This window comes from Peromyscus californicus, unplaced genomic scaffold (assembly GCF_007827085.1).
Source record: "Peromyscus californicus insignis strain IS unplaced genomic scaffold, ASM782708v3 Scaffold_12__1_contigs__length_115047231, whole genome shotgun sequence".
Taxonomy (NCBI): Eukaryota; Metazoa; Chordata; class Mammalia; order Rodentia; family Cricetidae; genus Peromyscus; species Peromyscus californicus.
In genome coordinates this window covers 57893288-57906652 of record NW_026294413.1, presented here as the reverse complement: position 1 = coordinate 57906652, position 13365 = coordinate 57893288, and the positions used below count along the sequence as shown (strand labels likewise).

Sequence of the window (13365 nt, the reverse complement as noted above, 5' to 3'; positions counted from 1 at the left end):
AAGTTCCAAAGCCCACGTCCTGCCCAGTGCCAGCAATATCTGCAGGTGATTATAGTGGCAGGTAGGTTTGGGGACCACTGCTAGTGTCTGAGATCGACTGAGGCACTCAGTATCAGCCATCCCTCCCTTTCATCCATCTTTTACTGAGCACATACTGTATGTCATAGGTTTGCCTGTTGTTACCTGGACCTCCCTGCCCAACCCCTTCTCACTTCTCACCTCCTCCACAGTGTCCAGGCCTCGAAGCTCCCCAGATGACTTGAAGGCTCTGACTCGGAGTGTGAACCAGCTGAATGAGAGCTTCCGGGACATGCAGCTGCGGCTGCTGCAGCCTCCACTGCAGGCGGACCTGACAGAACAGGTGTGGAAGGTTCAGGATGCGCTGCAGAACCAGACAGACTCACTGCTGGCCCTGGCAGGCTTGGTGCAGCGGCTGGAGGGTACGCTGTGGGGGCTGCACGCGCAGGCGGCACAGACAGAGCAGGCGGTGGCCCTGCTGCGTGACCGCACTGGACAGCAAAGTGACTCCGCACAGCTGGAACTCTACCAGCTGCAGGTGGAGAGCAATCACAGCCAGCTCCTGCTGCAGCAGCATAAGGGCCTGCTGGATGGGCTGGCGCACAGGGTGGGCGTCCTGAGTGAGGAGCTGGCTGATGTGGGTGGCGCACTGCGTGGCCTCAACCACAGCCTGTCCTATGACGTGGCCCTGCACAGCACTCGGCTGCAGGACCTGCAGGTGCTGGTGAGCAATGCCAGCGCGGACACCCGCCGCATGAGGCTGGTGCACATGGACATGGAGATGCAACTTAAGCAGGAGTTGGCCATGCTCAACGTGGTAACCGAGGACCTGCGTCTCAAGGACTGGGAACACTCCATTGCCCTGAGGAACATCACCCTTGCCAAAGGTACTTGAGTGACCCAACCCAGTCCATAGTGCCTCCTGCCGGCCCTTCCTGCTCAGACCTCCCCCTACAAAGCTCATCCTAAGGACCCACCCCGGAGTGATAGTGCAAGCTCACATCTTCACCTTTAAGTCTTACACTGTATGACCCTGGAATGTTCTGCCCAAATGAGTGGAGCTCCAAGGACTGGAGAATTCCAAACTTGAACCTGGCCTACTAGGCCATTAGAAAAATATGTTTGTCCAGGTAGAGAACATTTGGTTCATTTCCTGAATGCAACTTGCATGTACTAGCACATGCCTGTAAGCCAGCACTCAGGAGAGGGAGGTGGGAAGATCAACAGATGGAGGCCAGGCTGGTCTATACAAGAACCTATGCATGCATGAATGAAATTATTAATGAATAGGTTACTACTGCTCTGATGAAACACCATGACCAAAAGCAGATTGGAGAAGGAGTTTATTTGGCTTACACATCCTCATCATAGTCCATTATTGAAGGAAGTCAGGGGGAGGAACTTAAACAGAGCAGGAACCCGGAGGCAGGAGCTGATGCAGAGGCCATGGAGGGGTGCTGCTTATTAGCTTGTTCTCTGTGGCTTGCTTAGCCTGCTTTCTTATAGAACCCAAACCACCAGCACTGGGGTTGTACCACCCACAAGCCCTACAGGCTTGCCTCATCTTATGGAGGCATTTTTCCCAATGGAGACTCCCTTCTCTCCTATCATTCTATGTCAAACTGACAAAACTAGCCAGCCCACCCAACAACTGTCAGCCCAGAGACCCAACTCCACTCTTTTCTGATAACCCAGCCTCTCCCCTGTCAGGGCTGTGCAATTCGTAAAATCCTGGTTGGTCTGGCAGTCGGCACTGCAGAAACTGTCCTCTTTGGTATGACTGCTGCATGTTGCTGTACCAGGGGCATGCCACACAGCGTCTCTCAAGAGCAGCACCTCTCTGGGGATGTGCCACTGTCCCCTTGTGTGCTGGCATGAGCACCGAGACCCAGGAAGCTTAAATAGCCTGCCCAGGTTACAGGGTGGGGCGGGAGAAGAGCCAGGTTTGGGAGTCCATGCTTCTGTGAGTCCTGGTATGCTCTCTAGAGTGTCCCCTTCGGTCCTGTCTGCCTTCCACTTGCACACAGAGGTAGCTAGAACCTGCATCTCTCCAGTTCACTTTCAGCCCTGTGTCCTCTCTTCATCATGTTATAGTCCCTCCTCTGAGCTGCCATAGTGACCAGAGGAGGCTATAATCACCCTTGGGGCCTTCAGCAACGCATATCCAGAGTGCACTTGTATGTGTCCATGCTTTTCTATACTACTGTTGGAGTGGCCTTCCTGTCATAGTTCTATCTAATTCCTCTCGAATTCATTCCTCTCTAAACACATGTGTACACATTCATGCACACACATGCGCATACATGCCTATACAGATATTTATAAACACAAAAATATACCTGAATGTATAGTTCACATGCACAGACACATTCACAAACACAGGTACCTGCATACATAACTCACATGTATTTATACATATGTACACAGACAACTACATACATAACTCACATGTACTACATGCATAGGTATATACATGCACAAGCACACATATAGACACCTCCATGCATAATTCAGGAGCATACATACATTCATATGCAAAAACACCTGCATACAATTCACATGGATATGTTTACATATGAACAGACACACACACACACATATATATATGAATGCATAATTCATAGGTACACACATATGCACATATACACAGACACCTACATGCATAACTCACATGTATGCACACATGCAGACAGACACCTATACAACACACTCCCCTTTGCTCTCTTCTGGCTCAGAATCCGCAAATACTCAAGTGCATGTCTTTTTCAAAGATGAGGGCATTTACATTGTCCTCGGGCTTGCCCCAAATGGTTTTCATTCTCTTACTTTGCTGTGCGGTTTTCTGTGGGTTTTGACTCCAGTTCATCTTTCGGGGACATTCAGCAGGGCATTGTTTTGTTTTTCTGCTTCGGATTTTTCAGCATCAATGAGGTCTGTCAAAATCTGTCTGTGGGATTTAGAGGCACAGAGAATGTAGGTTATCAGAGAGGATGGTATTCCTGGAGGAGGAAGGAAAATCAGAGAGGGGAGACATGCCAGAAGTCACTGGGACAGCAAGCCTTGAGGCGGGCCACCCAGCCGTATGCAGATGGCTAAAATGCAAGCCTTCTAAAATTCTTTGGGATGGGACTAGGCCTCTAAAATCATCTGATCTAATCCTCCTATACCATAGTGGAGAGCCACAAGGTCCCGAGAGTGGAAGTGACTTATCCAAGTCAAATGTCAAGCCAGACATAGAAGGCACACCACTTGATTAATGCAAACAAGTTTGCAAAGCAGCTTCATCTGGCAGCTGCTTTATTTTCGACAGAAAACACCATCTAGTGGATGGAGGAGGGAGTCCTCCTCAGAGTGTGGTGCTAAGGAGTGGGGGCTGGGCTCTAGGTCTGCCAAGGGGACTCTGGCTCCCAGTTAATAGAAGTGGACCATTGCTGTAAATGGAGCCACTTGTGAAACAAGTGTATCTGATGTAGGAGGACTGGGGTAGATGTAAAGGTCCTGGGTGGGTTATATGACCCTCTGTCCTCCCACTCTCTTCAAAGTGAATGCAGGATACTCTGAGAAGGTGAGTAGATGGATGCATCCTGTTCCCATTCCTTTGCCCTTGAGGGTCTCTCCAGCAGGGATGCCCCTGGACCTCATGGACATGCTGTTTTCCTGGCTGTGGAATGGAGCTGGCAGTCTCTGCCCTGTCCTTTTCTTAGTTCAGGATGTTTTGGATGAGGAAGGAGACACCCTGCTCTTATGTTGTAGAAAGAGTAGATGCCCAGGGCCCTGTAGTTTTGGAAACGGAAGCAGAGCAGTCGGTGACCGGGTCCATGTGGGCTCAGATAGTAGACAGACCTTGTCCCAACCCCCTCCACACTGTGCTCTACCTCAGAAAATGAAAAGACACGAGACTGTAAAAATCTGAGAAGTAAAAAGGATCACGTGAGCAAGGCTGGCCATAACTAAGGCTGTAACTACATATCCTGCCCAGAAGTCACCTCAGAATGCCAGCTGTGGGTTGGCACAGTTGTAGAGGGCTCAGTTCTTGGAGCCCAGGGTCCCTGGCAGGGAGAGATGAAGAGTGTCATGGGGTGAAGTGTATGGGGTGGGTGGAATCTAGCAACAGAGATTTGTGCTAGGTTTCCTTTGCTGCAGAGTTTGACTTGGAGGGGAGACTTCTGGATTTGGGATGGGGATGGGGTACAGGGTGGGAGTGATGGAACTCATTTGAATCTTGTCCCTGCCTTTCATGGATGGTGTAATTCTTGATAAAAACAGGTTTCACATCTTGATCCTGTTATCTGAAAATTGGAATCAAAAATAAGATGATGCCTAACAACTCCAGCTTTCCTTAAATGCTTTATGTAACCCATGAATTTAAAAGATGTTGACCACTTTTTCCTTGCTCCTGTGCCATTGTGTTGTTAATAGCTGTCAGCTTTGGTTAAGGTCTGAGGACAGTGCCAACTTTCGGAATGTATCAGTACATCTCGATCTTGGCAGCCGGGTTGTTTTGTATGTATTAACACCCTGTGACCTCAGATACTCATTTATTTGTCAAATATTGATTGTGCAAGACACTGGTCTGCTGTGAGCCTACATGTTTTGGTTTCCTGGGAGAACACCACAGACGGGCTAAAAATAGCAGTTTATTATCTAGAGGTTGCATGGTTAACCAAGACATCCATAGGGTCTCATCACTCTGAAACTCAGAGGGAGGGTCCTTCCTGTGTCTTCTGAACTTCCGGTGGCCGGGCAGTCTTGGTCTTCAGATGCCCCATTCCCATCTCTGCTTCCATTGTCCTGTGTCTCTGTCTATTTACAGGACTCCAGTCACAAGATTAGGGTCCATCCCACTCCAGTATGACCTTAACTAATCACATCTGTAGACACCCAATGTCCCAAGAAAGGTGAGGAGGTTCTGGGGATGGATGAGTTGGGAGCACTACTCAGCCAGTAGAGCAAGAGGTGAGTGCTTGCAGCCTGGGTTCCCATAGCAGGGCCAGGTATACAGGCTGCTGTTGGGAAGTAGAAAAGAAAAAGAAAAAAAGAACACAGGGCAAGCAAGGCAAGGCTGTGTGAGGACTGCATCAAAATACCTCAGGTCTGCTTCTCCAGCTTATGCCTGTACCAGCAAGAACCATGGGACCGAGAAAGGCCACCAACCAAGTGACAAGAAGCATCCCCAGCTTGTAGACATATGAAGCTGACAGGGAGGACTTCTAGGCTCACCAGCCTGGGAACGGCAGGTGCCAGAATGAATGGCAGGAAGGTGGGAAGGGTAGGATGTCTGGCCTCATGGGTGTGGCAGAAAGGCTAAGTGCCGGACAGACCTGGACTGAAAGCATGGCCCCTTCACCAGCTGGCTGCCTGTGCGGCCTCAGACAAGTAACTTCAGCACATGGCAGAGCCATGGAGACTGAATTCAGTCACGTATGCTTGAATCTCGGCCACACTGCAGCCTCTCCTGGAAGGAAGCCCCACTCACAAGCAATTAGAGACATATCCTCCACCCAGGTGCCCAGCTGGAAACCCGAGCTTAGCTTGGCCTTCTCCACCGCTTCCCCAGGGGGAGCCAAAAGCTGTCCTACTCTCTAAACAGCCTGGCCGTTCCCGCATGTCTCTGATGGCCACTTTACTAACCCAGGGCTCTTCCACCTGAGTGGACCACAGCCTCTGCCTCCCTGCCTCTCACCTTCCTCCTGTCCTTCCCTCTCTCACACACAGCCCACCCATCTTCCTCCCTTCCTCGTGTGCAGACCTGATCAGGCTCTCCCACCAGACCCCTTCCAAGGCTTCTAGTACTCCCCTGTCAGGGTCAAGTCCAGCACCTGGCCTCCCAATACCCCCACTTTCCCAGCCCACTGAGCCCCTCCTGCTAGTTTCACTAGGGCTTACACAGCTGCATCTTTGCCTTAAGCTCCTGTAGGGACTGCTTCCTCTGCACAGAACTCTCCACTCTGTCTTGGTCAGCCCTGACCACTGAAATGGAGGCTGGGGGACTTAGACTACGGGCATTTCTTTCTTTTCAGTTCTGAAAGCCAGAAGACTGAGTTCGGGGTACTCGCATAGTTGGGTTCAGTGGAGGGCTTCCTTTCCTGGTGTATATATGACTACTTGTTTATTGTATTTCGGCAGCACGGGGACAGGAATGAAGGGAGAGGAAAGGCATACATGAGTGCTAGTGCCAAGCTCAATGGTGTCCCCTAACCCCAGACAGGAGATGGGAGCTTATGATATAGCCCAGGCTGGCCCTAAGCTCACCGTCCTTCTACCTCTGCCTCCTGAGGAAGTGCTAGGGCTACAGGTGTGCACTACCAGAACTGACCTTCCTCACTTCATAAAGCCACTAATCCCATTGAGGAGGGCCCCATCCTCATGACCTCATATAAACCCAGTCCCCTCCTACAGCCCCACCTTTCCAAGCCATAAACTTGGGGGTAAGAATTTCAACATATAGATTTGAGAGAGGCAGTAATAGCCCCGAATACCCTTCACCCTTCTTAGCTAGCACCTATTTCTTCTTGAGATTTCATGGAACCTCCCCTGGTGGCCCCCAAAGCTAAGTAGCTGACATCTATGTGCTTCCAAAGAAGAATTCTGGCTCTTCCTCTCATCACAGGCTTTCTAGCCCTCTAATCTTCTTGTTGTCATTTTCCAGGGCCACCAGGACCCAAAGGTGACCAGGGCAATGAAGGGAAGGAGGGAAAGCCAGGTACTCCTGGATTCCCTGGACTTCGAGGTAATGGGGTACCCTGTGAGGGACTGGGGGAGTGTTTCAAGTCCATCCCTGACCCTCTCTTTGTTGGAATAAGAGTCTTCCATTGTTCTTCCACTGGATAACTAAGAGGTTGTCAATCTAACCATAGAACAGGCCACATGCTTTTCCCTAAGAAGTACCAGGATCTTAAGGGAAGAACGTACAAGAGTCCCCAGGTCCTCAAGGCACTGCCCGCATAGGAATCAGGGTTCACATGGCCAGGACCTTTGAGTGAAGGTGTTCTGTGATGCTAGGGGCCTGACACTCCCCTGCCCCATCTCACTTCCCGATGTCTGATTCCCCATGACTGGTGGGGGTGGGATTTAGGACCTTCTAGAAAGATTATATTCTTCTTAGGCTCATAGTCTTAGAAGTTTCTTATCAGGGACTCTGTCAAACATGGGAGTCTGCTCATTCCTGAGCCTGTGCTGCATGCAACATTCCTCTGAGTGAAGAGGCTTCAAAATGATGCAGGGAGAAGAAGCCTCATGGGGAAGGTTCTGGTTGTTTCTTTTAGGAATTATTCCTGCCCAATCTGTAGGTACATTACAGACAATAGAGAGAAGATGGGCAGGGCAGGGCAGGGGAGGTCTCCAGCCTGACCTCCATTCCGTCCTCAGCTCCATGGCTGAGGATGCCCTGAGGCTCTCAGGACCATGGAGTCACTTTTCCTGCCTCATGAATCATAGGGTGGGGAGCTTTGGGCACATCTCACATTAGGCTCAGAGATCAGTTGCCACAGGACTCTTAGACTCTGGGAAAAGATGCATCATGTCAAGAAGGGTATGAAGACATTCCATCAATTTCTTTGACGTCCTCACACCCTTGGGAGGCCACTGTCCTCCTCCAGTCATTTGATATTAGCCCTGGGGTAGTAACTGGGAGATAGGTTTCTTGCGCTGTGGAAAAAAAGCCCAATGAAAACCAGCTTGTTCTCCAAGCAGGAAAGAACAATTAGGCAGTTGATTAAGAGAGCTGTGTTCTGCAGCGATGACTAGATTTGGGTCAGGGCTCTTGGGGGCCTTGGGCTCTTGCCCCATAAAATTGTTTGTTGACTCTGGCTCACCATGGTGCATTCAGTGCAGGCTGTGGCCATGGGGTCTGATGGCCAAGAACCTGGAGCACGAGGCCTAACAGGGTAGCAGGCTATGCACCCATTGACTGGTGTTGGGGACGTCCTCATAGTTTTGGCTCTTTGTTTGTGAAAAGAAAGGGGGTGTTTTGTATTTCTTTAAATAGATTGAGGCATTACCTCACCCTCCTCTCACCCATTAATGCTGTCCCCATAGCGTCCCCTCCCTACGGACCAATAAGCCTCTTAGCCTAAAGTATGACAAGATGTTGACCAATCATGAACTTCCTGTAAGAAAGAACAAGACTCCGATCCTGCCTCCAAAGCCCTTTGCTGTGTGTGCCCAAGTGGCTTACCATCTGTGAGCCTCAGTTTCCTTATCTGTAGTATGGATGAAATAATACCTCCATGCATGTCATGGGGATTAAATGAGATTCTCTATACATGACACATAGAAAGTAATCCAAAAGATGTTTTCAGGAATTTAGAAGTCCAGCATGCTTGTGGGTATCTGAATGGGACCGGCTACCCACTCAGTTCCATCCACTCACAGCACTATTAGGTCTTTCAAGGATGAAGGGCCAAGGAAGGGTGATAAAGGTGCACACGGGGATGCTCTGAGCTGACCTGCAGGATGCCAAGCGAGAGGAAGCAAGGCTATAGAAGACCAAGTTCATATTCATCATTAACCAGACAGTGGCATCTAAGGGACCTTTCAGTTCTGAGTCTGCAGCTCCACCCTTGTCTCTTCTCACCCCAGGTCTGCCCGGAGAGAGAGGTACCCCAGGACTGCCTGGTCCCAAGGGTGATGATGGGAAACTAGGGGCCACAGGCCCCATGGGCATGCGTGGATTCAAAGGTAATACTGAAGTTTGCCGCACCCTGGAGCCTCACATACCTTCAGTCCTTGAGCAGCCTAGGAGTGCTGGAGTGGGTGGACCAGGAGTCACACTCAGCCTCTGCCATCTAACAGAGCGCCCCCCCCATGTGTGTGTGTGTGTGTGTGTGTGTGTGTGTGTGTGTGTGTGTGTGTGTGTATGCGTGCGCACACGCGCACACATAGGTTTCAGCCCAGAGATAGAAGCAAGGGAGGCTAGTGAGCAGTCTCTTAGAACAAAACCAGGCTGCAAGTCCATATCACCCCTCCTCACTAGTCATACCCGACTCCTCTCCTCTTCAAGACTCTTCATGTTTCCCCCAGTGCTTACAACTTTATTTCATTTCTCAGGTTTACTTTGCCAACACTGTTCCTTCTGATATTTTTGTTTTCTTCTTTCTGTGGCTAGTCCCCTTGCTCATTTTTAGGGGAACCTACTTCGGAGTCAGTCTCCTATGGCCCCTTTTTCTTTCAGGATTGCCAGATTGGCCAGGTGTGTCAATGCACACCTTAAATCCCAGAACCTGGCAAGTAGAGGCCGGTGGATCTCTGTGATTCCAAGCCTACCCTGATTTACATAGTGAGCTCTACCAGGACAGCCAGAACTACATAGAGAGACTATGTGTACATATATGTGTGTGTGTGTGTGTATGTATATGTATGTATATGTACATATACATCTCAGCACACCTCCCCTCATCACTGAAGAAGACAAGGATACCTGATGTTCTTTGCACAGGCTGCCCACATTTCACTCACTATCAGGATAACCTAGAAAAAGGACTATTCATCATCCCCACCCTGCATCTGGGAGGTCTCCTCTCTTGATCATTGGAAAAGCGTATTCTACTCTCTGGTGATAAAAAGGACTGAGGTTTTTCTTTTGTGATCCCAATTTGAAAACATGTAACTTTTAAAGGTGGTATAAAGATAGTCCATGCTTGTTGAAAGACGACTAGGTAGTACAGACACATAGGAAGGGTCCAGTAAATAGGAAATCCTTTCTTCTTTGGCCCCATTAACTCTTACTCTTCAGAATAACCACTGTGAGTTCTTTGGAGCACACGCTGCTGGATGTTTCCCTAAATGTATTCAACCATGTATGTGGTCGGTTTTGTTTTGTTTTATTTTGTTTCAAACCTTGGATCACAGTAAATACTCTTCCCTGGCGTTTTCTGACTGGCTTTCTTCACCCACGGTATGTAGTGGGCTTTTGACTTGCAGATGTATGTCTGGAAAGCCTTCAAATAGAACCAACCCCCCTTGCCTCTGTATTGCCCACCGAACAGCGCCAGGATAGTCTCTTTCTTTATAGAGTGAGGAGGAAGCTGGGGAAAACTCTGATCTTTTAATGCAACCCTGGAAAGGAACTTCTACAAGTCCTTGGAAACTCTGCTTCATGTTTTACAGTCTCCCCTACCAGAAAACCCAGCCTGACTGTAACCTGTCTCCATAGACAGCTGGAGCTCCGTCCCCTTCCTCACTGTGGCTGTGTGAATGAACTTGGGTGTGAATTTCTCCACCTTTGACTGACTTTGCTTCATTGCTCCCCTGCCCCATTGCAGACATCCCTTGATGCTGTGTGGTAGATGGGGCTCTCTTGTACTTCCTTCCACTAAGTAGACTTTCTTACTCCTTCCCAGCCTGACCAGAGCGGATGTCAGAATTATCTTCCCCACAGTGCCCTCTGGTGGCTGCTGGATGCTGCCTGAGGGTTTCCCTGGCCATGGGTTAGCAAATCCAAAGATAAGGTCTTGTAAACAAATCGGGTTTGTTTCCCCTCCTAATGCCTGTTTTCCTTCTGCTGCAGGTGAGCGAGGCCCGAAAGGAGAGAAAGGAGAGAGAGGAGAGATATACGGTAAGGAAGTTCTGCTGGGTTACTGAGTGCTGTGGGGATATAGTGGAGCCCTGGAAGGTCAGGGGCCAGCGCTGGAGCCATGCGGTGGGCCTTGAACGTCAAAGAGCCTCCCTTTTCCCTTTTTCTTTTAGCCCCCACTGGCCCATCAATAGGGATCCACAAACCCTAAGGGGGTTGGCCTGGGGTTGTTGGATGGATCTAGAGGTTTCCTCCCAGCAGCATCACTAGCTGCCTGTGTAAAATCTTTGGGCTTCCATTTAGTCATCTATAAATTGGAGAGACTAAGAGTCCTGACCTCTTAGCGCTATGCTGAGAATTGACCAAGTTGGTCCATGTATGACAGAGTCTGGATGCCTAATTCAGGGCTCATGAAGTAGTAGCCATTAACATTCCATGTTTAGGACATACTTCCTAAATCACTGGAGATATTTGACCAAACACAGCTTCAGGCTTTGCAGAAGCAGCTCATGTGATGCTCAGGGAAGGGTGCAGAGGCTAAGTGGGACATCTTATGTCTTCTTCTTTGCTACTTCTGGGGCCATGAGGCTAGAGACATTCCCTGGTGCACCATGTCGCTTTATGTGGGGATGGGCATCTCTGATGAAACCCTTCCTGTCATAGCTGCAAGCTGGCTGCTCTGGCTGGACCACATTTCTATGAGATGTATTTTCCCCCAGTGTGCTACATGCAGACTCCAGGGAGATTGTTGGGGAAGAACGCATAGACCCAGAATTCTAGCCAAGTTCCAAATAAGAACAGAACATGGCACCATTGGCTCTGAGTCTATATTCAGGAGGGCATGGGTGAATTAGCAGGTCTGTGGACATCTCTGTTCTGGGTGTTGCTCTTGGGAATGTGGCCTGGGTACAGGTGCTGGGGAAGTACAATCTGGCGCATTACTGAGGACCTCCTCCAAAGGACAGGGTGGCAAATGTGGTCTTTAGGGTACTGCCTACTCCTGCGCGTAGTATCAAACTTTTGTGCAGAATGCTGCTGAGGTGGCTGAGAAGGACTGGAGTGTGGCATTTAGTTCTGAGAAATAAACAGCTTGTGTGGGGTTGGGCAGGAAGGGAGGAACTGTGTGGAAAGATGACCTTTGAGAGTGAGATCAGAAAGGCTGCCCGCATACCAGAGGGGTCTCCCCAGGAACTGTCTGCCGACTCTTAGCTGACTTGAGAACCCAAACAGGAGGTCACAGCCAGTAGAGTGACCACGGTCACTCTTCCTGGACAGAGCTGGTTGGGCTCTGAGGCTGAGGTGGTGGAAGATAAAGCTGAATGGTGTGAGGCTCCCCAGCTAGAGGCTGGGGAAGAGCGCCCATCCACTTGACCTTATAGTCTATGGACTGCCCAGCCAGGGGCTGACATCAGCTCTGGATGTGTTTCCCAGGGGAGGGAAGGTTTCTTTCCTGTCTTGAGAAGACTACACCCAGACTGGAGCCCAGGGCTCACACAGAAATCAGACACAAGCTTGCACAAGACTCTTAGCTTCTCCTCAGGGACCCCAGAAATGGTCTCCTCGTGCTGTGGAACTAGACGGTGAGGGGGCTTGGCAGACTGGAAGCTATTCACAGCTTGAGGAAGGGCACGGGCAGGACTTCTAGAACCATAGATCGGAAAGCTATCATTTTCCTTCCCCACTGTCAGAGGCCCAGAACTGAACACTGGGGCCCTGGCTTCCTGAATCTGGAATGAAAAGTCAGGTCACAGTCTTGGGACAGTGGAGTCTTGGATGGTAGGGCTGGGCTCTCCAAAGTTCCTAGTGAGTCCCTCCTCCCTCATAGCTCTAGATGCCGATAGAAGGCCCGGGCTGATGGGACCTTTGCCTCAGTTCCAAACTGAGGTCTGAGTCTGTGATGCAGCAGGGTTGCCTTCCCACAGCCTCAGCTTCCTAGGTTGCTTTAGGCCAAGCCAAGTCATATGCAGATGCCTGCTGTCTTTCCTCAGCCCTCCTGTCCCTGAGGTATTAGTTATATCCCTGAGACCCAAGCTCTGAGGAGCAGCCCACAGCTCATCTTTCAGAAAAGTGTGGAAATTGTGACGGACACAATGCCTACTCCTGGGGCTTTCTTAGTCATTCCTTTTGCTGTGGGCAGACCCATTGTGGGATCTATGGGGTCTGAAGTGTGAGTTCCCAGTCCCAGAGAGTCTCAAAGCCCTGAGCTGGTGGTGCAGGGCCAGGTCATTAGACTGAGTTCTGGCAACTAGTGCCTTTGCCAGAGGCTTGAAACCTTTACCAAATACCTCTGGTTCACCTGCATTGCAAATGCCCAAGGTCGCTACAGGGGGTGTTACTATAGTAACAGTGTTCATGACAGCATCAAGATGGACACCTCTCACTGGCTAGTGGATAGTGTGTGGTATTAGAGAAAGTTCCTGGGGACCATGTTTGCAGGCAGTGTTAGGATGCTTTTCAGAACAAAAATCTTGCCAGTGTTTACCCGTATTGAAGATGGAGTCGTGGGATTTGAGGGTTTGGATAGATTTCAGATCTCTTCCTGTCCCATTCCTAGCTCCGCCCCTGCAGGTCATTGAACAGAGACCAAGAACAGGAGGGACTCCAAGGTTACCCACATAGATGACGGCTGCACTGGATCTAGAATCCAGATCGCTGGGTGTTTTTCTTGATGAGAAGTAAAGAATTTTATTTTTCCCTTCAGGCCTTAGACATCAATCATCCCATTAAATATTTGGCTTTTGGAGATTTGGCCGGGGGAAAAACAAGATTCATACATACATTCCAAGGAAGACAAACATTTGTTTTACCTTGGTGTATGATCTGTTTGCAAGATA

At 49.7% G+C, this 13365-nt stretch overlaps 1 protein-coding gene across 1 annotated transcript in view; it reads left to right on the top strand.

Moving 5' to 3' along the window:
- The window catches only part of Scara5 (scavenger receptor class A member 5), an 89857-nt gene that overhangs the window by 60360 nt on the left and 16132 nt on the right, over positions 1-13365 (top strand). Inside the window, exons 4-7 of the mRNA XM_052732909.1 lie at positions 231-905; positions 6668-6748; positions 8599-8697; positions 10526-10573. Coding sequence (XP_052588869.1) covers positions 231-905; positions 6668-6748; positions 8599-8697; positions 10526-10573 — 903 coding nt within the window. The remainder of the gene's footprint in view (positions 1-230; positions 906-6667; positions 6749-8598; positions 8698-10525; positions 10574-13365) is intronic.